Source organism: Dryobates pubescens, chromosome 30 (assembly GCF_014839835.1).
Source record: "Dryobates pubescens isolate bDryPub1 chromosome 30, bDryPub1.pri, whole genome shotgun sequence".
In the NCBI taxonomy this organism is placed as follows: Eukaryota; Metazoa; Chordata; class Aves; order Piciformes; family Picidae; genus Dryobates; species Dryobates pubescens.
Window position 1 is genome coordinate 10,619,720 of NC_071641.1, and position 24,634 is coordinate 10,644,353.

General features: G+C 48.9%; 1 protein-coding gene across 1 annotated transcript in view; it reads right to left on the minus strand.

Moving 5' to 3' along the window:
- The window catches only part of PCDH15 (protocadherin related 15), a 995,294-nt gene that overhangs the window by 285,516 nt on the left and 685,144 nt on the right, over positions 1–24,634 (minus strand). Inside the window, exons 8-9 of the mRNA XM_054174769.1 lie at positions 8,444–8,604; positions 1,265–1,420 (exon numbers count right to left, since the gene is read on the minus strand). Of these exons, the coding sequence (XP_054030744.1) occupies positions 1,265–1,420; positions 8,444–8,604 (317 nt within the window). The remainder of the gene's footprint in view (positions 1–1,264; positions 1,421–8,443; positions 8,605–24,634) is intronic.

The following is a 24,634-nucleotide window of genomic DNA, read 5'->3' on the forward strand; positions in this document are numbered from 1 at the left end:
GCTCACATGTAGCTGCAAATAATAAAATCTACTTCTCATTTGATTTGCTTTGTTACTTACAGAAGAATAAAATATTGCGCTACAGTTTACAAGCAAACTAAACCCAGAAGACCAGAGGCAATCAAAAAATAACCACAAACCCTTCATTCCCCTCCATTCCTGCAGATAAACTCACTAGAGGCTGTGCCAATTAATAGAAGAAAAAAAACCCTATCATTAAAAACTGTAATCACTCACTAAAACCTTCGAGGAAGACTGAGATGCTTTGTGAAGTGGTTTGGGGGTTTCTTTTGGTTAATTAAGGAAAGCATTAACCCACTGGGTATTGCTGAAGGGCCCAGCGGGGCCATGTCAGAAGCTGTAAGTGTAATAGTGATAAAATGGAACAAAGCAGCTAATTAAATCAGGACTGCCACTGGTGGAAAGAGCAAGGCTGCGTTTTGCCCAATAATAACGGGAATAGATGATCAACACGTTGCTGGGTGGCTGAATACATCTGTGATGGGTTATGCCCGTCCTGAAAGCAGGGGGGGGAGGTTGTGAGAGCCCTGCTCTCCCCAGAGCGGGGTCTTCCCCCTAGGAAATTGAGTCAGGCTGTTCCACTCCCCCTCTCTTTTACTTCTGCCTCACCAGGACTAAAGGACTAAGAGAGTCGCTGCTGGCTCCCTGGTTCTCTGCCGTGTGGTCAGGCCTGGTCATTCTCCCTGCTGCATCTTCAAAGGACTGCTGGTTTGGGATATTCTCCCTACCCATCCTTGTTCCTTGCCCTTGTGAACCCTTCCTGTTGGTTTTTATATATATATATATATATAGTTTAAAGAAAACTTTACCACTCTACTTCCAACCCAATTCCAAATTATTTCTCGGTAGATTTACTTCCTCCTTTTTTTCCCTTATCTCCCTTTCTTTCCTTTTTTTTGGGGGGGAGGGAAGCAGGGGAGGGATTCTCAGTCTTGTCCCCCCCCCCAATCTGAGCTCTTAAATCCCAGTTGAGGCTCAAATCACTACTGTAACTAATATTAAATGCTGCCTTTTTCACTCCATCTTTTTCACTCCATCTTGACCTTCAAGGTCATCTAGTTCCTACTTCCCTGCCACGGGCAGGGATGCCTCTTACTAAAGCTGGTTGCTCAAGGCCCCATCCAGCCGGGCTTTGAACACTTCCAGGGCTGGAGCCTCCACAAGTGAGTCAGAAGTGAAGCTGGCATTTACCAAAGAGACTACAGACATGAGAGAAAGGCAAAAAGGGGTGAGTGGTTCTGACCTCGTTTACCGCCACGTAGTACCGCTGCTGCTGGAACTGAGGCGAGTTATCGTTCCTGTCTCTCACCACAATCCGCACTTCGTGGTTGATTATGGTGCCAACCTTTTTGTTGACACACTGCACTTGCACCACAATGGACTGAATGGACATTGGGGGCTGGAAATGAAAATACAGTTTTATAGTTAACATTCAAAAGCTGAAGCAACAGTTAAATTGCAGCTGATGTTCACAGAATTGATTTGGTTGGAAAAGATCATCAAGTCCAACTGACAGCCCAAGACCCCCACGGCCATTAAACCCTGGCCCCACACACCACGTCTGCACATTTCTCAAACACATCCAAGAATGGTGGCTCCACCACTTCCCTGGGCAGCCTGTTCAACCCCTGAGCACTCTTACAGCAAAGAAAGCAAAGATATTTTTCGTCATCTTCACCCTAATCCTCCCCTGGTACAATTTCAGGCCATTTCCTGTCATTCTATCACCTGATACTAGGGAGAAGAGTCCAATCCTCACTTCACTCCAACCTCCTTTCGGGGAGTTGTAAAGAGCAATGAGGTCTCCATGTTGCCTCCTCTTCTCCAGGTTGAACAGCCCCAGTTTCCTCAGCTGCTCCTCGCCAGTCCTGCTCTGCAGACCCTTCCCCACCTTTGTTGCCCTTCTCCTGACACGCTCCATCACCTCAGTGTCCTTCTTGGAGTGAGTGGCCCAAAACTGAACCCAGTGTTTGAGGTGGATCCTCACCAACGCTCAGTACAGGGCCATGATCACTGCCCTACTCCTTCTGGCCACACCATTGCTGATCCAGGACAGGATACTGGTGGCCTTGGCCACCTGGGCACACTGCTGGCTCACTTTCAACTGGCTGTCAACCAGCAGCCCCAGGTCCTTTTATGACTGGCAACTTTCCAGCCATTCTGCTCCAAGCCTGCTCAGGTTCATGTTGCTCAGATTCACTCACTGCTCATCAGCCTGCCTGTGTTATGCTAAATTGTTCAATGTCTGGAATAAAAACCTTCTCTGAGAGCATCCTGACTGCAAGTGATGCTGGTGATATTTCAAGTAGATCTAAACATCTGAAAGCTGCATTTTGCAGACCCAGCTTTGTCAGCTCTGTGTGCTAACACCAGAATAAAAATCCCCAGCACGATTTGCCCTTCACACTTCCCCTGAGAACAGCAACAAAAACCCCACCACATCTTCTGATTATTGAAAGACACCTAGAAAATGTCACACATCTTAACCTTCAGGTTATTCTGATTGGAATTGAAAGGTCAAGTCAGAAATCAATTGAATGTGCTACCCCTTACACTTACCAAGTAATTTTGAAACAACTTGGTCACCTTTAAGCGTAGACAACCCAGAGTCCAGCTGGTTTTACTCCAGTTAACATCATAATGTTGAAATAAAAACTCCCAACCTTGATGAATGGCTAAAGAAATTGAAGCTTGACAGGCTACCCTGATTGACCTGAGTTAATAAAGCAATGCCCAGGTGAATAAAACAAAAGGCTGCCATGGAAATGCAGAATTCCAGCATGACTTCCAGTCACCCCTCCCTGGAGGTGTTCAAGACCAGCTTGGACAAGGCCTTGAGCAACCTGGTCTAGCAGAAGGTGTCCTTGTCCATGGTGGGTGGGGTGTTGGAACTAAATGATCTTTAAGTTCCCTTTCAACCCGTTCTGTGATTCACTGTGTTGCCTACGTGGCAAATGCCAGTTGAAGCAACAGCCTGGCATGTAAAACCCTGACAGCATGATTGTGTAGCTAACACTCAGCAGAGAGCGAGAAAGCATGCGAAGGGACAAAGTGAAGAATTGCTCTATTTATATACCTCAAACTCTTAAGATAATAAGCAATTCAAAACAGAAGTTCAAGCTGCCTCTGCCACGTTGTTCTATACAGGGAACAGAATCAGGTTTTGGTACTGACATTCTGAGACAATTACATTATTTCTCTAAGTAATTATCATAGAATGGTTTGTGCTGGAAGGGACCTTAAAGATCATCTAGTTCCAAGCCCCCAGTCATAGGCAGGGACACCTAAACAACCAGAGCAGGCTGCCCAACACGCTGTCCAACCTGGCCCTCAACACCTTCGGGGAGGGGGCATCCACAGCCTCCCTGGGCAATCTGTTCCATTGTCTCACTCCTCTCACTGCAAAGAATTTCTTACAGAATTGGCAGGGTTGGAAGGGACCTTAAGGATCATCCAGTCCCAACCCCCCTGCCATGGGCAGGGACATCTCACACTACAGCAGGTTGCTCACAGCCACATCCAGCCTGGCCTTCAAAACCTCCAGTGCTGAGGCTTCCACCACTTCCCTGGGCAGACTGCCAGTCTCTCACCACTCGCCTGGGGAACAACTTCTTCCTCACATTCAATTGGAATCTCCCCATTTCTTTTTTTGTTCCATTCCCCCCAGTCCTATCACACCCTAAAAAATCCCTCCCCAGCTTTCTCGTAGGCCCCCTTCAAACACTGGAAGGCTATAATAAGGTCTCCTCTGAGTCTTCTCTTCCTCCTCATCTCCAGTCTAAATCTCATCTCTTCCAGCTCAAAGCCATTGTCCCTGGTCCTATCACTTACAAGCCCTCATAAAATATCCCTCCCTGGCTTTCTTGTAGCTCCCTTCAGGTACTGGAAGGCTGCTCTAAGGTTTCCCAGAGCCTTCTCTTCTCCAGACTGAGCAGCCCCAACCCTCTCAGCCTGTCCCCATTGCAGAGCTGCTCCAGCCCTCTGATCATCTTTGTGGCCTCCTCTGGACCAACTCCAACAGTTCCATACCCTTCCTGTGCTGGGTGCACTAGCACAGGATGCACTGCTCCAGGTGGGGGTCTCATGATAGCAGAGTCTAAGGGGAGAACCACCTCACTCATTCTGCTGGTCACACTTTTGATGCAGCCCAGGACAGCTGGCTTTCACTCATTCCAAGTGCTACAATTTCTTTGATTGATTGATTTTTTCCAGTTGCTGTGCTCTATTTCACAACCATGTTGTCTTTGTTACCCTTCAGCTTTCAGGAGTAACCAGCTTTTAAAGACTCAGCACACTTAGGGAAGGAAGGAGGCTTTATGTTGAGATCTTACCTGGAAGCTTTTTTCTTACATACACATTTCCCCTCAACTTCCTCTGTCCAGCATGAGCTTTTAACTAAAAGTCAATTCTCTTTGCTGTACAAATCTGCAGCCAGCTGTGATGTGCTTCTGCTTTCATCAGTAGAACTTCTAACACAGGCAGGAACATACCAAGCATCATCTGCATCTTAAGCCTCTAACGTTATACCCTCCATTAATTTTTTTAAGCTGCCATTCTTTGAAGAAGATCCAAAGATTTTTAGGCTATCTCTAAAGCTTCAAAGACTTCTGAGCTCATCTGTAGTTATGAGCAATGCCCCCTCAAAAACATCATTAGTTGTTATCATATTATTATCAAATGTTTTGGGTTGGAAACAGCATTTAAAGATCATCCAGTCCTAACCCCTCTGCAGCCAGCAGGGACTTCTTCAATTAGAACATGTTGCTCTAGAAAGTTACCAGGGATGGGGCATCTACCACCTCTCTGGGCAACCTGGGCCAGCATCTTACCACCCTCATCACAGAACAGAATCATACAATCACTGAGGCTGGAAAAGACCTCCAAGTTCAACCACCAGCCCAACACCACCATGCTCTCTAAACCACATCTACACATATTTTTTAACACCTCCAGGGAAGAGGACTCCACCACCTCCCTGGGCAGCCTGTTCCAATCCCTGATCACTCTTCCAGCAAAGAAATTGTTCCTTATCTCCAACTTAACCCTCTCCTGGGCAGCTTGCCCCAGGCCTCCAGCACTCTCACGGCAAAGAAGTTCTTTATCATGTTCAGATGGAGCCTCCTGGGTTCTAGCTCATACTCCTTATCCCTTTTTCCTGTCACTGGGCACCACAGAAAAGAGTCTGGCCCCATCCTCTTGACCCACCAAGTATCACAGTATAACTAAGGTTGGAAGAGACCCCAAGGATCATCAAGTCCAACCTGTCTTGATAGACCTCACGACTAGACCATGGCACCAAGTGCCACGTCCAAGTCTTTTGCTCCCCTGTCCTTTCTGCTTTGTTTTGAGCTGCATCCCTTTGCTTCACCTATGCAGACAGCTGGTGAATTAACACTAAATGAGGAGCAGCTGAATTCCATTAGCAATTTGAGACTAAAAAATGCAAATGAAGAAATATTTGCATGTTGTTTTGGGTACTCCTGCACAGATCTCAAAACACAGGGAGCAGACAAATTAATCTATCAAGCTAATACAAAACAAACTTCCACACACTCCAAGGAGAACTCTTCATCTTCAAAGCACTTTTTCCTTCTTAATTACAGTCACTTTGGAGGCAATTTCCCTTTCAGATCCTGAGGAACAGCAGCAGTGTTCCACACTGTGAGAAAACCTCCCCATTTTCGAAGTGTTTCTCTGCAATGAGATTAGCCCAGGTGAGAACATCCTTGTTTATTTTGTGCTTTCCATCTTCCTTCTGACAAAACCCAAGCTTAGCCTGACAGCATTTCTGTAATGTTATTAGGAACAAGCAGACCACACAGATTTGTTTTTTTTGCTGCCTTAAAGAAAGAATCTAAAGCAGCACAGTCTTGGAATCACACAGGATCACAGGATGCATTGGGTAGGAAGGGACCCTCAAAGGTCATCCTGTCCGACTCCCCCGCAGTCAGCAGGGACACCCTCAACTAGAGCAGGCTAGGGCCACATCGAATCTGATCTTGAATGTCCCCAGGGATGGGACCTTAGCCACATCTCTTGGCAACCTGCTCCAGTATTTCACCACTCTCATTGTAAAGAACTCCCTCCCAACGTGCAACCTAAATCTACCCTGCACTAGTTTCAACACATTGCCCCATATCCTATCACTACAAGCCCTTCTGAACAGTCCCTCCCCAGCCTCCCTGTAGTCCCCTTCAGGTACTGAAGTGCAGAAGGTCTCCCTGGAGCCTTCTCTCCTCCAGGCTGAACAGCCCCAATTCAGCCTGTCCTCACAGCAAGGGTGTGCCAGCCCTCTGATAATCTGGGTGGCCTTCCTCTGGACCCACTCCAGCAGGTCCATGTCCTTCTTGTGCTGGGGGCAATTCTCAGGTGACTACATCAACCTTTGTAAATGAATTGTATTATTCACAAGTGTTTTGCTTTCTCTCCCATCTCAGAAGTCAAGGTACACAACTAGATAGAGTAGGTTCCTAGTGTCATGGGACAGAAGGTGAACAGCAATTTTTCCAGACAAAAGCAGGAAATGAGATGAAAACTTTCTTTGATTCAATAAATAAGCCAAGATTGGTGATTTTCTGCTCACTCACACACCTGTTTGTTTGGGTTTTAGGGTTGTGTTCATCTACATGCACCAGAACAAGAGGACACAGTCTCAAGCTGCACCAGGGGAAGTTTAGGCTGGAAGTGAGGAGAAAGTTCTTCACAGAGAGAGTTGTTAGCAGTTGGAATGGGCTGCCCAGGGAGGTAGTGGAGTCACTGTCCCTGGAGGTGCTCAAGAGGGGATTGCACGTGACACTTGGTGCCATGGTCTAGTAGTCATGAGGTGTTGGGTGACAGGTTGGACTTGATGATCTTTGAGATCTTTTCCAACCTTATTGATTCTATGATACATACATATATTAACAGTACATGTGGGCATGTCTTAACAAAGAATCAGATGAACTTGGTTCACATCCACCTGGGGACAAAACATAGCTGCACCAATTGCATTCTAGCAGGCATGCTATGAGCACACACAGAGCTATGGAACAGGCACCAGAATGTGCTGCCCAGGGAGGTGGTGGAGTCACCATTCCTGGAGGTGTTCAAGAAACCTGTGGACATGGCACTTTGGGACACAGTTTGGTGGCCATAGCAGTCTTAGGTTGATGGCTGGACTCAATTTCACCTAGGTTGGGGCAATCCTCAGTATCAATCCAGGATATGGGATGATGAGATTGAGAGCAGCCTTGCAGAGAAGGACTTGGGGGTGGTAAATGAGAGGCTGGACATGAGTCCACAATCTGCACTTGCAGCCCAGAAGGCCAACTGCATCCTGGGCTGCATCAAAAGAAGTGTGTCTAGCAGGTTAAGAAAGGTGACTCTGTTAGTCTGCTCTGCTGAGATGTAACCTGGAGTACTGTGTCCAGCTTTGGGACCCCCAACACAAGAGGGACACAGATGTACTGGAGCTGGTCCCGAGGAGGGCCATGAAGATGATCAGAGGGCTGGAGAACCTCTGCTATGAAGACAGGCTGAGAGCTGGGTCTGCTCAGCCTGGAGGAGAGAAAGCTGCGGGGAGACCTTAGAGTACCCTTTCAGTACCTGAAGGAGGCTACAGGAAGGCTGGGGAGGGACTGTTTAGAAGGGCCTGTGGTGATAGGATGAGGGCCAATGGTTTGAAACTACAGCAGGGCAGATTTAGGTTGAACATTAGGAGGTAGTTCTGTACAATGAGAGTGCTAAAATACTCAAACAGGTTGCCAAGAAGTGTGATTGAGTCCCCATCCCTGGAGACATTCAAGGTCAAACCAGACCAGGCCCTGGTCCGCCTGGTCTAGTTGGAGACAGAATAGAATAGAATAGAGTAGAGTAGAATAGAATAGAATAGAATAGAATAGAATAGAATAGAATAGAATAGAATAGAATAGAATAGAATAGAATAGAATAGAATAGAATAGAATAGAATAGAATAGAATAGGTTGGAAAATACCTTTGAGATCATTGAGTCCAACCCTTCATCCAACACCATCTAATCAACTAAACCATGGCACCAAGCACCCCATCAAGCCTCTTCCTAAACACCTCCAGTGATGGTGACTCCACCACCTCCCTGGGCAGCACATCCCAAGGGCCAATCTCTCTTTCTGGGAAGAACTTTCTCCTCACCTCCAGCCTAAACCTCCCCAGGAACAGCTTGAGACAGTGTCCTCTTGTTCTCGTGCTGGCTGTCTGGGAGAAGACACCAACCTCCCTTCAGGCAGCTGTAGAGAGCAATAAGGTCTCCCCTGCAGAGGTGTTGGACAAGATGACCTTTGAGGGTCCCTTCCAACCCAACACAATTTGTGACTCTTCAAGGTTTTTCCCAACCAAAGCAATTCTGTGATTCTATGGTTAAAGTCATAGCTATGAGGAGAAAACAAAGAGCCACCCCCAGACTTACATCTCTGTCCAGAACTCGGCCAGTGCTATTCAGATATAACCTCTGGCTGATAGGATCGAGGATCACCCAGTAATCCACGTTGTCCTTTAGGGAAAGTTCAATGGTGGGGTCTGGCCCTCCTGCTGTCCCCTTGATCAGCATGCTGTCAACCAGGATGGTGCCTGCAAAAACAGGAAACACAGGAGGAAGAAATTGATGTAGGCATCAACATTTTTGATGTACTTTATCCCAACTGCAACGCCAAAAGCGCTGATTTCTACCTTGGGCTTCTGGTGGTTTATGTTTTGAGTGATGTTTAAAAAGCCTGAACCTTATTATCTGTAATGAAAAACTGCCTCTGACACCAGAGCTATTTCAGACAATTCCAGCAGAAGCACTTGCAATGCACAATAATTTAAATTGATGATGAGACCCATCACACACAGCTACCTATTTAACACTAGGAGTTTGTTTTCCACTGGGCAATCGCCGCCCAATCTCACCTCAAACAAATGGACGCACTGAAATAACAACCAAAACCACAATGCATTTTCTACAAGCAAGAGTGACACATCAAGGTGAGGGAAAGAAACCAACCAACCAACTAACCAACAAACCAAACCCACCTCCCCTCAGGACAGTTACACAAAGCTCTCTAGGAAATGAGAGGTTTTATGCCTTGAGTTGCTCTGCAACAGGGAGGTGAACTGCATCTATCCAACCTTGCCAGGCTGGACACATGGAGAGAGTCCAAGAGCATGAGAATTAACAAGTGCCAGGTTCTACACATTGGCCACAGCAACCCCATGCAGTGCTACAGGCTGGGGACAGAGTGGTTGGAGAGCAGCCAGGCAGAGAGGGACTTGGGGGTGCTGGTCGACGGTAGGCTGAACATGAGCCAGCAGTGTGCCCAGGTGGCCAAGAAGGCCAACGGCATCCTGGCCTGCATCAGGAACAGTGTGGCCAGCAGGAATAGGGAGGTCATTCTGCCCCTGGACTCAGCACTTGAGTCCTGTGTCCAGTTCTGGGCCCCTCAGGATAAGAAAGATGTTGAGATGCTGGACGGTGTCCAGAGAAGGGCAACGAGGCTGAGGAGGGGTCCGGAGCAGAAGGCTGGGGAGGGGTCTGGAGCACAGCCCTGTGAGGAGAGGCTGAGGGAGCTGGGGTTGCTTAGCCTGCAGAAGAGGAGGCTCAGGGGAGACCGTCCTGCTCTCTACAACTACCTGAAAGGAGATTGTAGACATGTGGGGGTTGGTCTCTTCTCCTAGACATCCTGTGACAGAACAAGAAGACACAGTCTCAAGCTGCTCCAGGGGCAGTTTAGGCTGGATGGGAGGAAGAAATTCTTCACAGACTGGAGGAAGAAATTCTTCACAGATTGGCCATTGGAATGTGCTGCCTGGGGAGGTTGTGAAGTCACCCTCCCTGGATGTGTTTAAAAAGAGCCTGGATGAGGCACTTGGTGCCATGGTTTAGTTGATTAGATGGTGTTGAAGGACAGGTTGGACTTGATGGTCTCAAAGGTCTTTTCCAACCTGGTTAATTCTGTGATTCTGTGAAAACTAGGTCTGCCAAACCAAAGGTAGTTCTTAATTAGGACCTATGTAAGTATTTCAGCATATTTAACATGTTTTTTTTCTTGTCTTGTCCTGTCAGTTGGAAGCCTCACCCACCAGCTTTGCCAGTCAGTTCACAGTACACAATTTCCTGTGTAAAACACTTCAACTTACTTTCCAAATGCCAAACATTTCTAACCACCCCAAAGGCTGCAACCCAGTGACTCAGGTTTGCCAGTATGGTGTTTAGAAGACACCTCTCCAAGATTTCAGGGTTTTTTTCTGAAGAATTAACACTACCCAGCTTCCTTCACACTGAAATATTCAAACAACTGATCTCTGCTGAAGTTCATCAACAGTTAAGCAGGAAAACCTGTGAACCTCACCAGCTGCAAAGCATTTAAATTAGTCACAAATACTTACCATAGAATCACCCAGGTTGGAAGGGACCTCCAAAGCTCATGCAGTCCAACCTCTCTGCACTCAGCAGGGACATCCTCCACTGGATCAGGTTGTCCAGAGGCCTGTCCAGCCTCCCCTGGAATATCTCCAGGCATGGAGCCTCAACCACCTCCCTGGACAACCTGTTGCCGAGTTCCAGCAGCCTCCTGGGGCAGAACTTGTTCCTCACATCCAATCTCAATCTGCTCTGCTGTAGTTGGAAGCCATTGCCCCTGGTTCCTGTCCCTGCAGGCCTTTGGGAACAGTCCCTCTGTAGCCTTCTTGTAGTTGCCTTCAGGTACTGGAATGTTGCTATTAGGTCTCCTTGGAGCCTTCTCTTCTCCAGGCTGAACACCCCCAGCATCCTCAGCCTGTCTTCACAGCAGAGGTGCTCCAACCCCCTGATTATTTTCATGGACCCACTCCGGACCCACTCCATCAGGTCCAGGTCCTTCCTGTATTGAGGGCTCCAGATCTGGATGTAGCACTTCATGTGAGGTCTCCCCAGAGCACAGCAAAGTGTTAGAATCACCTCTCTGGATCTCTGGCAGCGCTGCTTTGGATGCAGCCCAGGCTGCCCTTGGCCTTCTGTGCTGCAAGCTCACACTGCCTGCTCCTGTCCAGCTTCTCCCCCAAGTCCTTTTCCTCATGTAACCTTGTCTATTGAGGACCCAAATAACTGATTACAAAGTGCAGAGTAAAGTTTCTTTACACTTTGACTTGATTGCAACAGGGACTCTATACAAAGGCAGACATCAGCGAGGAGAGGTTCTGAGTGGGGACAATGCTTTTTCTGGATAGGTCAGTAAAACTCATTACTGCTCTAAACCACAGCACACTGCTTTAGAGTCCTGGTACCACAGCTAGCTTCCAAGCCAACACTTCTAGGTGCTTAAGCCATTGTGCCATATAAAGAATGTTTGTTTCTCCCCTCAGATACTTGGTTAATACAATCAAGATCGCCCTGCTATGAAAACTGGACCCTGGCTTAAACAAAACCCAAGATGATGAAGAAAATCCAATGTTGGCAGGTCCTGAGTGAAGTGACAGGAGCAAAGGGCAATCACTTTTGGACTTGGCAGTCTCACTGCCTGCTAAAGCAATTAGTCTGACCATAGTGGCAGAGCTCTTGACTGCAAACAGATTAACCTGTGGGGCTGTGTCCCTGTACAGGTGGCAGTCACCCTTCAGTCAGCTGTGTACAAGTAATCAGAGGTAAAAAATACACACAGAGGGAAAAACAAACACCACAAAGGCACACAGCAACTTCTCACAGCACAGTGTGCATTTGGAAGTGGCAAGACACAAGGGCCTTAATACCAGAAGCACTTCCCACGTGTGAAGGACTGCAAAAGGAAAAGTATAATTTCAGACTGCAGCACCTCCCTAAAGAGGGCTGCAAAACAGGTCAGCAGTGCTTGCAGCAGGGTGCTTATGGTGGAGTGGAACAAATATTCTACTACCTGGCACTTGCAGGCAGCTTTGGTTTGGTGTAAGCAACCTACACAATGATTTGGTGCAAGGAGACTTCATCCACCCTTGTCAGGTTTCTAGAATGATAGGTTGAAGTCTGGACTTGATCTTGGAGGTTTTTTTCCAACCAGAACTATTCTAAGACCACCATAGCCATTAAAACATGGCCCCAAGTGCCATGGCCACACATTACCTGAACACCTCTAGGGATGGTGACTACCCCACCTCCCTGAGCAACCTGTTCCAATCCCTGACCATCCTGGCAGCAAAGAATTCTTTCCTGATCTCCAACCCAAGCCTCCCCTGGCACCATTTCAGGCCATTTCCTCTTGTTCTGTCACCTGATACTAAAGAGAAGAAGCCAACCCCCAGCTGGCTCCAACTTCCTTTCACGGAGATGTAGAGAGCAATGAGGTCTCCATTCAGCCTCCTCTTCTCTTGGCCTCGAGCACAAGCCCTATGAGGAGAGGCTGAGGGAGCTGGGATTGTTTAGCCTGGAGAAGAGGATGCTCAGGGGAGACCTTATTGCTCTCTACAACTACCTGAAGGGTAGTTATTGCTAGGAGGAGGTTGGTCTCTTCTCCCAGGCAACCAGCACCAGAACAAGGGGACACAGTCTCAAGCTGCCCCAGGGGAAGTTTAGGCTGGAGGAGAGCAGAAAGTTCTTCACCGAGAGAGTTGTTAGCCATTGGAATGTGCTGCCCAGGGAGGTGGTGGAGTCACCATCCCTGGAGGTGTTCAAGAGGGGATTGGATGAGGCACTTGGTCAGTCATGAGATCTGTGATGACAGGTTGGACTTGATGATCTTTGAGGTCTCTTCTATCCTTGGTAATTCTGTGATTCTCCACACTAAACAACCCCAGGTCCCTCAGCCATTCCTCATAATTGACTTCTGCCAACCTCAGCATCCTTTAAGGGCTGAAGTTCTTCATTTTTAAATGAATCTGAGAATAAATGATTGCAATTACACACTGAAAAAAATACTCAGCTTAAACTCTTGGTGTGATGATGACTTTTGTACAGCTTCTGACAAACCCTTGCTGCCTGACTGACCTCACTGCTTCCACTTCTGCATCCCACTCAACTTTCCTCCCCTTCTCAGCTATCTGCTTGATTTAATACAGCACTTCTGCTGGCTGTGTTAGAAGACACTGGTTCTGTTGTTCCTAACAACTGACTGGAACTGGATGATCCTTGAGGTCCCTTAAAAGCCTAACAATTCTATGATTCTATGATCAATGACCTGGATGAAGGAATGCAGTGTACCCTCAGCAAGCTTGCTGATGAACTAACACTGGCAGAGTGGCTGACACTCTGTCACGCTGTTCTGTCATTCATCATGTTGGGAGGAGAGGAGCCTCATGAAGGGCAACTGTAGAATCCTGCACTGTGGGAGGAATAACCCCCCCACAACAACACAGGTGAGGGCTTGACCCACTGGAGAGCAGCCATGCAGAGAAGGACTTGGGAGCACTGCTGGGTGAAAAGATGGACACGAGCTGGCAGTGTGTGCTTGGAGCCCAAACCCAACTGTATCCTGGAGGCTGAACCCCAGCAGCATGGGCAGCAAGCAAAGGGAGGGGATTCTGCCCCTCTGTTCTGCTGTGCTGGGACCAGCTCTGGAGTCTTCATCACAGCAGAGACGTGGACCTGTTGGAGCAGGGCCAGAGGAGGCCATGAAGATGATCAGAGAGCTGGAGAAACTCCCCTACAGAGGTGAGAGAGCTGGGGCTGTTCAGGCTGAAGAAGAAACAGCTCCAGGGAGACCTTCTAGTGGCCTTCCAGTACCTGAAGGGGACTGAGCAGAAAGCTGGGGAGGACTTTTGACAAGGGCTTGCATTGATAGGATGAGAGGATATGGATTGAAGCTTGAGGAAGGTAGATTCAGACTGGAGATGAGGAAGAAATTCTTTCCAGTGAGGGTGAGAAGACACTAGAACAGGTGGCAAAGGGAGGTTGTGGATGTTCCCTCCCTGGAGGTGTTCAAGGCCAGGCTGGATGAGGCCTTGAGCAACACAGTCTAGTGGAAGGTGTCCCTGTCAATTGCAGGGGGTTGGAACTAGATAACCTTTAAGGTCCTTTTCAACCCAAACCTTTCTATGAATCTATATTATTGGAGCTTGTTGGAATGATTCAACAAGTAGTTTCAAAACAAGACAAGAAGAATAAGAACTACAGAGATGTGTTAGCATTCCAGCAATGGCTCTTGTGGTGAAGGCACATCATGCCCAGATACTGAATCTTGTCCCAGCATGTGGACAGGTTTCCCCTCCTTCAGGAGGAAGACAAAAGCCAAGGCATTAGCCAGGCCAGCATGCACCCAGCGCATGCAGTGCTCATGCAAATACCAAGTATGGCATAATTCCAGCTTCATGCTTTCTATAGGCTGGAGCCAGTTGTCTGTGAGCGTACCCATTGGTCAAACCCAGCCTTGAGGAATCTATATGTATCACCCCAGGTGGTAAACAAGTTGCCCCCTCTTTCACTTTGTACTTGCTTGTGAGAACAACTCTTGAGCCATAGCCTCTGCCATTGAGCTCATTGTTGTTAGCTTCTGTCATACCTGCACCATACTGAAAGCCTCTGCATCGTGAGGAGCAGTCGTGAGGATCATCTCCAGAGGGAGGACCTTCGCTGAGCCTGAGGAGCCCAGGGCTGTCACAGCCAGTCGTACCGACCGGGAGAGCCCACCGTGCCACCGGAGGACTGGACCAACCCCCCGAGGGTAAGACCTGCCCAGTTGCCGGGGAGAAGGGACTTGATCGAGATCGTGTCCACATCTGCCTAGCCCTGCCGTAGCAGGAGAGGAGCTTCCAGCTGTGCTGCTCTGAGCCCTGTAAATCCCAGGGAAAACTAAAGCACCATTCGTGCCTATACTGCTCCAAACCCGGGACCACTCTGAGAGTCCCACTGTTCCTTTAAGCCAAGTAAACAAGAAGCCGCCGCTCGACGCAGCCGCATTCTCTCCCCAAGGCCATTTACATCAGCCCCAAGATTAGCCGTAGCCGGGCCGGCCCCGCAGCCCTGCCTGCTGCCATGTCCCATCGGAAACCTCTGAGCCCGCCTACCGGCAACCGTCACCTCACCCTGCCGTGCCAGCCTACTCTGAGGGCCAACCCTGACCGATCCCTGTTGTCTGGAGGGAATTGACTGAGTCCTGAAGGGAACCTGCTTCCACACTAAGCCCAGGTTCCATTATTCCCTCTCCACTGCTGTGGAGAGAGGAAACAGCAACCCAACGCTGCCTTCCAGATCGACTAGGAACCAGTCCAGCGACAGTAGTCTGTGGGACCTCCACCTTGCTACCAACAACAGCTACAGAGTATCTTCCACGTGCTTTCCATCCACTAGCACTCAGTTCAAAGTATCCGCGTCTGGCAGAGTAATCGCTGGCGCATAGAACCATTGTAACAGCGCTGTATATAGCCAGAAGCCACCCGAGTCGCCATCTAGTGGCCAAGCGGCGGAACTGCACGTTCATTATATAAATATAATTCTGTAGATAGTTCAGTCGAGTTCTAATCATAACACTGAGCCACTTATGGAATGTATTTCACGAATGTGCACTAGAACATGTGTATAAGTTAGTGATTAATTGGTTATTAATAATTTTGATAATAAAATAATGGTTTTCATAATTCATATTTCATATTAATACATTTAATAGCTCCATCACATTTCTACACTTGGCTATGGCTTTGGGAGGAATCCAGACACTGGAAATATTCATTAGGCTGAAATAAGAGGAAAGGGTTTGTCTCTCCAAAGGTGAGCTTTCTGTGGGAAGGGCATCACAACACTCGGATGCCAGAGCCATGAGAGAGAGAATTTGCAGTTTATGCTCCACTAAGGACAGTAGAGAGGCAGTGAGGACTCACTCACTAAGTGACTTTGATGCATCTTGGGAGTACTTCAGCTGAATCTTTTGGTGGAGCCTTTTCCAGAGAGTGAGTGAACTACAGCTAGCCTGGGAACAACCCTTCTGCTGCACCTGAATCAGAAAACAGGATTCCAGGCCAATGAAACCTGCAGCACGTTTAGGAATTAAAGGAACTGGTGGTTCCCTTCAGCAGTGGCAGAGGCACATGGAACATGTCCTTCCTCTTCAGTGGCACTACTAAAGGGCTGCACCAGGCAAAGACTCTGCTTCGTGCCTGAGATTGGGACTAAGGACTTCACACATCAAGAATAGAATAGAATAGAATAGAATAGAATAGAATAGAATAGAATAGAATAGAATAGAATAGAATAGAATAGAATAGAATAGAATAGAATAGAATAGAATAGAATAGAATAGAACAGAACAGAACAGAACAGAACAGAACAGAACCAGGTTGGAAGAGACCTTCAAGATCATCATGTCCAACCTATCATCCAACACCACCTAATCAACTAAACCATGCAACCAAGCATCCTGTCAAGCCTCACCCTGAACACCCCCAGCGACGGCGACCCCACCACCTCCTCAGGCAGCCCATTCCAGTGAGCAATCACTCTCTCTGTGTAAAACTTCCTCCTAACCTCCAGCCTAAACCTCCCCTGATGCAGCCTGAGACTGTGTCCTCTTGTTCTGGCACTGGTTGCCTGGGAGAAGAGACCAACCTCTGCCTCACTACAACCTCCCTTCAGGTAGTTATAGAGAGCAATAAGGTCAGTCCCAGTGACACCCAAAGAGCGGTATCTCACTGCAGCCCAGTAAGCAGCCTGTTGTTCTGCAGACACGCACAACTAGTTGGACAAACCTTACCCTCAGAGGATCCCAGCATGGTGAGGGTTGGAACGTACCTCTGGAGATGGAACAGAGTGGAATGGAATAGAGTGGAATGGAATAGAGTGGAATGGAATAGAGTGGAATGGAATAGAGTGGAATGGAATAGAGTGGAATGGAATAGAGTGGAATAGACCAGACCAGGTTGGAAGAGACCTCTGAGAACACCAAGTCCAACCTATCACCCAACACTAACTAATCAACTAAACCATGGCACTAAGTGCCCCATCCAGTCTCCTCTTAAACACCTCCAGTGTTTAAGATCATCCAGTCAAACTCCCTTCTGAAGGAGGGTCACTCGCAGCAAGCTACATAGGATCACAACATCCAGGTGGGCTTGGAATCTCTTCAGACAAGAAGACTCCACAACCTCTCTGAGCAGCCTGCTCCAGACCCTCACAGGGTCATTATCTATATGAAAAGATGACAACTACTGAAAAAAACCCCAAAACCCAAACAGAATCATAGAAGTGATTTGTGTGGAAAAGACTTTTAAGATCATCAAATCCCAACACTAACCCAGCAGTGCCAAGTCCACCACTAAACCATATCCCTTAGCTCCACATCTACACGGCTTTTCAATCCAAAGGACATGTGAGTGAAAAGCAAAATTGTTACTTGAAAGGCACATCTTTACATACAGACACACACTGGAACTCTCTGAGCTGCAGGAAGGGCAAACACCAACGCTTGGCAATGGATGGGAGAATGATCAATCACTTCTGCCCCCAGAAGCAGTGGGGTTTTCAGACCTAGAGTGTCAAGTAGTGAACACCAAGCAAGTATAGAGAGAAGAGGAAGCCTAAAGAAATGAGAAACTCCTGCTTTGGAAAGAGCTGCTGAATTAGTACCTCTGAAGAGCAGCAGCCTGGCAAGCTCAGACTTGGTGGTGGTGACTGAGCAGAAGTTGGGCTGCTATCCAGGTGGGGACCTTCTCTGGAGCTGGGAAACCCCATGCCAGGCAGACCGAAGTCATTATAAACCTCCTGCCAAGGTGCCAACAGCATTCCCATTGGTGCTTCTGTTGCTCAAGCTGCAGAAACTAAACCAAGCAGAGGGAGGTCAGAGAGTCAGGAAGGTCTCTGTATGCCACCTGTGTCAGCTCAGGACTGTGGGCAACAGATAGAAATAGGAACACAAGAAGTTTCACTTCAGCATGAGGAAAAACTTCTTTTCTACTAAGGGTGTTGGAGCCCTGGAGCGGAATGGAATGGAATGGAATGGAATGGAATGGAATGGAATGGAATGGAATGGAATGGAATGGACAAACCAAGTTGGAAAAGACCTTCGAGATCATCAAGTCAAACACCTCCAGGGATAGTGACTCCACCACCTCCCTGGGCAGCACATCCCAATGGCCAGTTCCTCTTTCTGGGAAAAACTTTCTCCTCACCTTCAGCCTAAACCTCCCCTGGCACAGCTTGAGACTGTGTCCTCTTGTTCTAGTGCTGGTTGCCTGGGAGAAGAGACCAGCCCCCACCTGGCTACAACCTCCCTTCAGGGAGTTGTAGAGAGCAATGAGGTCTCCTCTGAGCCTCCTCTTCTCCAGGCTAAGCAACCCCAGCTCCCTCAGCCTCTCCTCACAGGGCTGTGCTCCAGACCCTTCAGCAGCTAGAGACTGTCAAGACCAAGAGGGTCACTCTCCTGTGTGACCTGCCCTCGGTGATCCTGCTTTGACAGGGGAATTTGACTCGATGGCCTCTGGAGGTCCCTTCCAACCCCTACCATTCTGTGACTCTGATTAAGAACATGTTGCAGAACCCAAGTTACAGCTGCATGCTCCCATTAGCTTCTCCCCTCCTTGCTGACTCTTGAGCAACATTTACACAGCTTTTGAGCCACCAGGTTTCTTTCAGAGCAAATATGCATTGGACCCCCCCCCCCCCAGTACCTGTGCTGCTTTCCTCTGCCTGCCACTGCCTGTAAAGCAATTTGCAAAGGGGGATTATTTTCTCATGGGAAGGCATGAGATGGATCACTTGCAGTGGAAGTTGCCTTCTTTCTTTTTTTTTGTTACATTCTGCAGTTTTCATAGTTAAACCTGGATCACAAACTTATTTTTCCACATTTGAAGCTGCAAGTCTGTAAGAATAAGCAGGATTAAGTGGCAATAAATTAGAATTCTATGGATAAGGAGAACTTTACTGCAGAAGTAAATTCTCAGCGTGATCATGAACTCAGCCCCACGCTGCAGGCTCACACACAAAACCATGCAACTCTACAAAGCCAGCTCCTCAATCACACATTTTCTATCCCTCACCCTCACATCATCAGGAGGGATCTCTGAAAGGTTTCCAGGGTTGTTTCAAGATTGTTTTCTTGCTGTCCTGGCCCATCTGCTCCTGTCCTGCTCTGTGTGCAGCCACAGCCTCCAAGCAGTTACAGAGCACAGACCCAGAATGGTTTGGGTTCACAGGATCACAGAATGGTAGGGGGTGGAAGGGACCTCTGGAGATCATCTAGTCCAAGCCCTTGCCAAAGAAGGTTCCAAATCAATAAAATAGAATGGGCAGGGGCCTTAAAGATCATTGAGTTCCAGCCCCCCAGCCATGAGGAGGAAAAGCTCTTAGGAGAATGGCTTAATCAAGACCCCATCCAACCTGGCTTTGGACACTTTAAGGATTGGAGCCTCCACAGCTTCTCTGGACAGCCTGTTCCAGTGCCTCCTCACCCTCATAGGGAAGAATTTCTTCCTAAGATCTAATCAAATCTGGATTCCTTCAGTTTGAAGCCATTAACCCTTGTCCTGAAGGAGGCTACAGTTGCCCTGTAGCCGCCTTCAAATACCAGAAAGCCTAAGGTCTCCCCAGAGCCTTTTCTTCTCTGTATTGAACAGCCCCAACTCTCTCAGCCTGTCCTCACAGGAGAGGTGCTCCAGCCCTCAGATCATCTTTGTGGCATAGCTAAGCCCAGCCCATTCTCTTGCCAGACTAGGGAGTTTGACAAGATGAGATTTCAGACTTTTCCTCCCCCATGGACTCCATGCTGTCCCACTGGAAGGACTGGTGTACTACAGGGCCACATTTATGAGGCCTTAACCAAAAAGGGTTCCTTCCACATCTTTCTGCTTCTCTTCTTTTACTCTCCCTTTCAATCAGCACTGGGGTAAGGAGCTAATATCACTGAACAGAGCCTATACATGTCAAAGAAGGCTTTTCTCTACCATTTAGCAGGGTAGTTTTGCAACATGGGATGCACAGCATGTCTTTATGGGTCTGGTGACTATGGTCTGCAAAGTCCTTTCCTGTATTTCCAACATGACTGCATTGCAAGTGACAAACTCCTGTACAAGACCAAAGACCCATCTTGCCTGGCATCATGGTTGCAGTAGAGGACGAAAGGCAACGCTCAGGTAAGGGTCTGTAGGGGGTTGTAGGCACACCCTGACACACCCCTAAGGACCCCAACAGAACCATACAGACTCTTGTAGACCCATACAGACCCCTGCAGAGCCTGGCAGACCTGGGCAGAACCCTACAGACCCTTAGAGACCCATCCAGATCCCTATAGACCCTTAGAGACCCTGGCAGACCCCTACAGAATTCTCCATACCTCTGAAAAACCTGGCAGACCCCTACAGACCCCATCAAAGCCCTACAGACCTCTCCATACCCCTGTGAAACCTGGCAGAGCCCTACAGACCCCATCAAAGCCCTACAGACCTCTCCATACCCCTGTGAAACCTGGCAGAGCCCTACAGACCTTTCCATTCCCCTACAAAACCTCGCAGACCCTTACAGGCCCTTACAGACCCTGACAGACCCCTATAGACTTCTCCTGGCAGACCTCTACAGACTTCTCCATACCCCTACAGACCCTGGCAGAGCCCTACAGACCTCTCCATCCCCCTACAAAACCCAGTTGACCCCTACAGGCTCTTAGAAACCCTGGGAGAACCCTACAGACTTCTCCATACCCCTACAAAACCTGGCAGAGCCCTACAGACCCTGGCAGAGCCCTACACAACCCAGCCATACCCCCTGTAGGCGCATGGAGAGGTCTGTAGGGGTCTGTATAGGATTGCTGAGGTCTGTAGAATTCTGTAGAGGCTTATGGATGTCTGCAGGGGTCTGCCAGGATCTGTAGGGCTCCACAGTGGTCTGCTGGTGTCTGCACAGCCAAAAGATCATGCAGCTTACCATAGGACTGGGGCTGACACCAGCTGAACATGCTATAACCATGGCAGCTGAATGAGGAACTGTGACCACATCCGAGATGGGAAAAGGTAGAGAAACCTTGAAGGTGTCCAGAGAAGGGCAAGGAGGCTGGGGAGGGGTCTGGAGCACAGCCCTGCGAGGAGAGGCTGAGGGAGCTGGGGTTGCTTAGCCTGGAGAAGAGGAGGCTCAGGGGAGACCTTCTTGCTCTCTACAACTCCCTGAAGGGAGGTTGTAGCCAGGTGGGGGTTGGTCTCTTCTCCCAGGCAACCAGCACTAGAACAAGAGGACACAGTCTCAAGCTGTGCCAGGGGAGGTTTAGGCTGCATGCTAGGAAGAAATTCCTCACAAAGAGATTGGCCATTGGGATGTGCTGCCCAGGGAGGTGGTGGAGTCACCATCACTGGAGGTGTTTAAAAAGAGCCTGGATGAGGCCCTTGGTGCCATGGTTTAGTTGATTAGATGGTGTTGGGTGACAGGGTGGACTTGATCTCAAAGGTCTTTTCCAACCTGGTTAATTCTGTGATCGTCTCCAGTGCCCAGTCCAGGGACATAATCACTTCCCTACTCCTGCTGGCCACACCATTGCTGATCCAGGCCAGGATGCTGGTGGCCTTCTTGGCAAGTGGAGCACGCTGCTGGCTCATCTTCAGCTGGCTGTCAACCAGCACCACAAGGTCCTTTCTGCCAGGCAAATTCCCAGCCAGTCTGCCCCAAATGTTCAGGGGGTTGTTGTGACCCAAGTGCAGCAGCCAGCACTTGGCTTTGTTGAACCTCATCCTGTTGACCTCAGCACATCAATCCAGCTTGGCCAGGTTCCTTTGTAGAGCCTTCCTGCCCTCAAGCAGATCAACACTCCCACCCAACTGAGTGTCAACCTGCAGCCTTACTGAGGGTGCACTTAATCCCCTCCTCCAGATCATCGACAGTGATGTTATTTGTATTAAGAAGTTTGTATTCCCAGCCAGAACTGTGCTGCTGGGAGCACAAATCTTCTGCCTCTGTGCAAAGGTTATTAAGTTAGATACCTGCAAACAAAATGATTTGCATTTAAAAGGAGTCCTGCTCCCAGAGATACTCAGGCCTTCCCATTTCAATGTTATCACAAACACAATCTCATCTTGATTGCAGCCCTGATTTACTTTATGGAGATCACACTAATAAACATTAATAAATGCTTTATTTACTCTTCATCTGCCAAGCAGATGCCAAGCCAGGACAAAGCAAACCTAATTTTTAGCCGTGTGACTATGGAGATGTTTGTGGAAGCTCAGGGCACACATCAGCTACTTCCTAGCACTTCAGATTCAAGTTTCCCCTTCTGCCTCTTGAGGTCATTTCCTTTCATCCTGTTACTTTTTACTTGGAAGAGGAGACCAACTTCTACCTTGATTCAGCCTCCTTTCAGGGAGTTACTGTCTACAGCTTCTAGAAGGGAGGTGTAGCCAGGTGGGGGTTGGTCTCTTCTCCCAGGCAGCCAGCAGCAGAACAAGAGGACACAGTCTCAAGCTGTGCCAGGGGAGGTTCAGACTGGATGTTAGGAAGAAGTTCTTCACAGAAAAAGAGACTGGCCATTGGAATGTGCTGGCCAGGGTGGTGGTGGAGTCATCATCACTAGAGGTGTTTAAAGTGAGACTGGATGAGGCACTTGTTGCCATGGTTTAGTTGATCAGATGGTGTTGGGTGATAGGTTGGACTTGATGATCTCAAAGGTCTTTTCCGACCTGGTTAATTCTATAGTGCATTCTATAGTGTTCTATAGTGAGCTGTAAAGAGCAAGAAGGTCTCACCTCAGCCTCCTCCAAACTAAACAAGCCCAGGTCCTACAGCTGCTCTTCACCAGCCCTCTTCTCCGGACCCTTCACCAGCTTTGCTGCCCTTCTCTGGACCTGCTCCAGATTCTCAGCGTCCTTGGAGTGAGGGGCCCAAAACTGAACCCAGGATTTCAGATGTGGCCTCACCGGTGCCAAGGAGAGGGGTGTGGTGGGTTGAGAGAGAAGGCCCAGCTTTCCCTCCCCCACTAAGAAGGAATAAAAAGACCACAGCTAACTCAGCCAGAAAAGCAAAGGCATGTAGCTCTATTTACAAGCGATATGGAAATGCAGGGGACGTACACACAACGTACAGTATTTACAGCATATACAGAAATATACAGCAAAGAAGGATATAGGAACAGGCCACCCCCCACCTCCGGACAGAGGGGGTTTCCCCCTGTACCCCCTTCCCTCCACCCACCTCCCTTTTTCCCCACATAGGGTTAGAGAGAGAAAAGGAGTTAATAAGGAAGACTCTTGTTAGGCCTAGGGTTAGTGCTTATCTGTTATCTGCGGCCCTTCTGGCCAGATGTCCAGAAGCAGACAGGCTGGAAAGGGAGAGCGAAGAGGAACTGAACTGAGGAAAGTTCCAGCTGCACTAAAACTTCACACTATCACAGTATAACTAAGGTTGGAAGAGACCCCAAGGATCATTGAGTCCAACCTGTCTCCACAGACCTCATGACTAGACCATGGCACCAAGTGCCACATCCAATCCTCTCTTGAACACCTCCAGGGATGGGGACTCCACCACCTCCCTGGGCAGCACATCCCAATGATGAACGACTCGCTCAGTGAAGAACTTTCTCCTCACTTTGAGTTTAAACCTCCCCTGGCACAGCTTGAGACTGTGTCCTCTTGTTCTGGAGCTGGTGGCCTGGGAGAAGAGACCAACCCCTTCCTGGCTACAACCTCCCTTCAGGTAGTTGTAGAGGGCGATGAGGCCACCCCTGAGCATCCTCTTCTCCAGGCTAAACAACCCCAGCTCCCTCAGGCTCTCCTCACAGGGCTGTGCTCAAGGCCTCTCCCCAGCCTTGTTGCCCTTCTCTGGACATGTTCAAGTGTCTCAATGTCCTTCTTAAACTGAGGGGCCCAGAACTGGACACAGTAGTCAAGATGTGGCCTACCCAATGCAGAGTCCAGGGGCACAATGACCTCCCTGCTCCTGCTGGCCACACTATTCCTAATACAGGCCAGGATGCCCTTGGCCTTCTTGGCTGCCTGGGCACACTGCTGGCTCATGTTTAGGCAGCTGTCAATCAGCACCCCCAAGTCCCTCTCTGTTTGGCAGCTCTCCAGCCACTCTGACCCCAGCCTGTAGCTCTGCATGGGGTTGCCGTGGCCAAAGTGCAGCCCCTGGCACTTGGACTTGTTAAATGCCATGCCATTAGACTCTGCCCATCTGTCCAGTCGGTTGAGGTCCCTCTGCAGAGCCTTTCCACCCTCTAACTGACCAACATCTGCTCCCAGCTTGGTGTCATCTGCAAACTTGCTGATGACTGACTCAACCCCCTCATCCAGATCATCAATGAAGATGTTAAAGAGGCTGGGGCCCAGCACAGATCCCTGGGGCACACCACTGGTGCCTGGCTGCCAGCTGGATGTGGCACCATTCACCACCACTCTCTGGGCTCAGCCTCCAGCCAGTTCCTAACCCAGCTCAGAGTGCTGCTGTCCAAGCCAGGGGCTGAGAGCTTAAGACAGCAGTTTGCTGTGGGGGACGGTGTCAAAGGCCTTGCTGAAGTCCAGATAGACTACATCCACAGGCCTCCCCACGTCCACCAGACGGGTCACCTGATCATAGAAGGAGCTCAGGTTGGTCAGGCAGGACCTGCCCTTCCTAAATCCATGTTGGCTGGACCTGAGCCCTTGGCCATCCTTCAGGTGCAGTTATTGCCCCCAGGATAATCTGCTCCATCACTTTCCCTGGCACTGAGGTCAGGCTGCCAGGCCTGGAGTTTCCAGGTTCCTCCATCCGACCCTTCTTGTGGATGGGGACCACCTT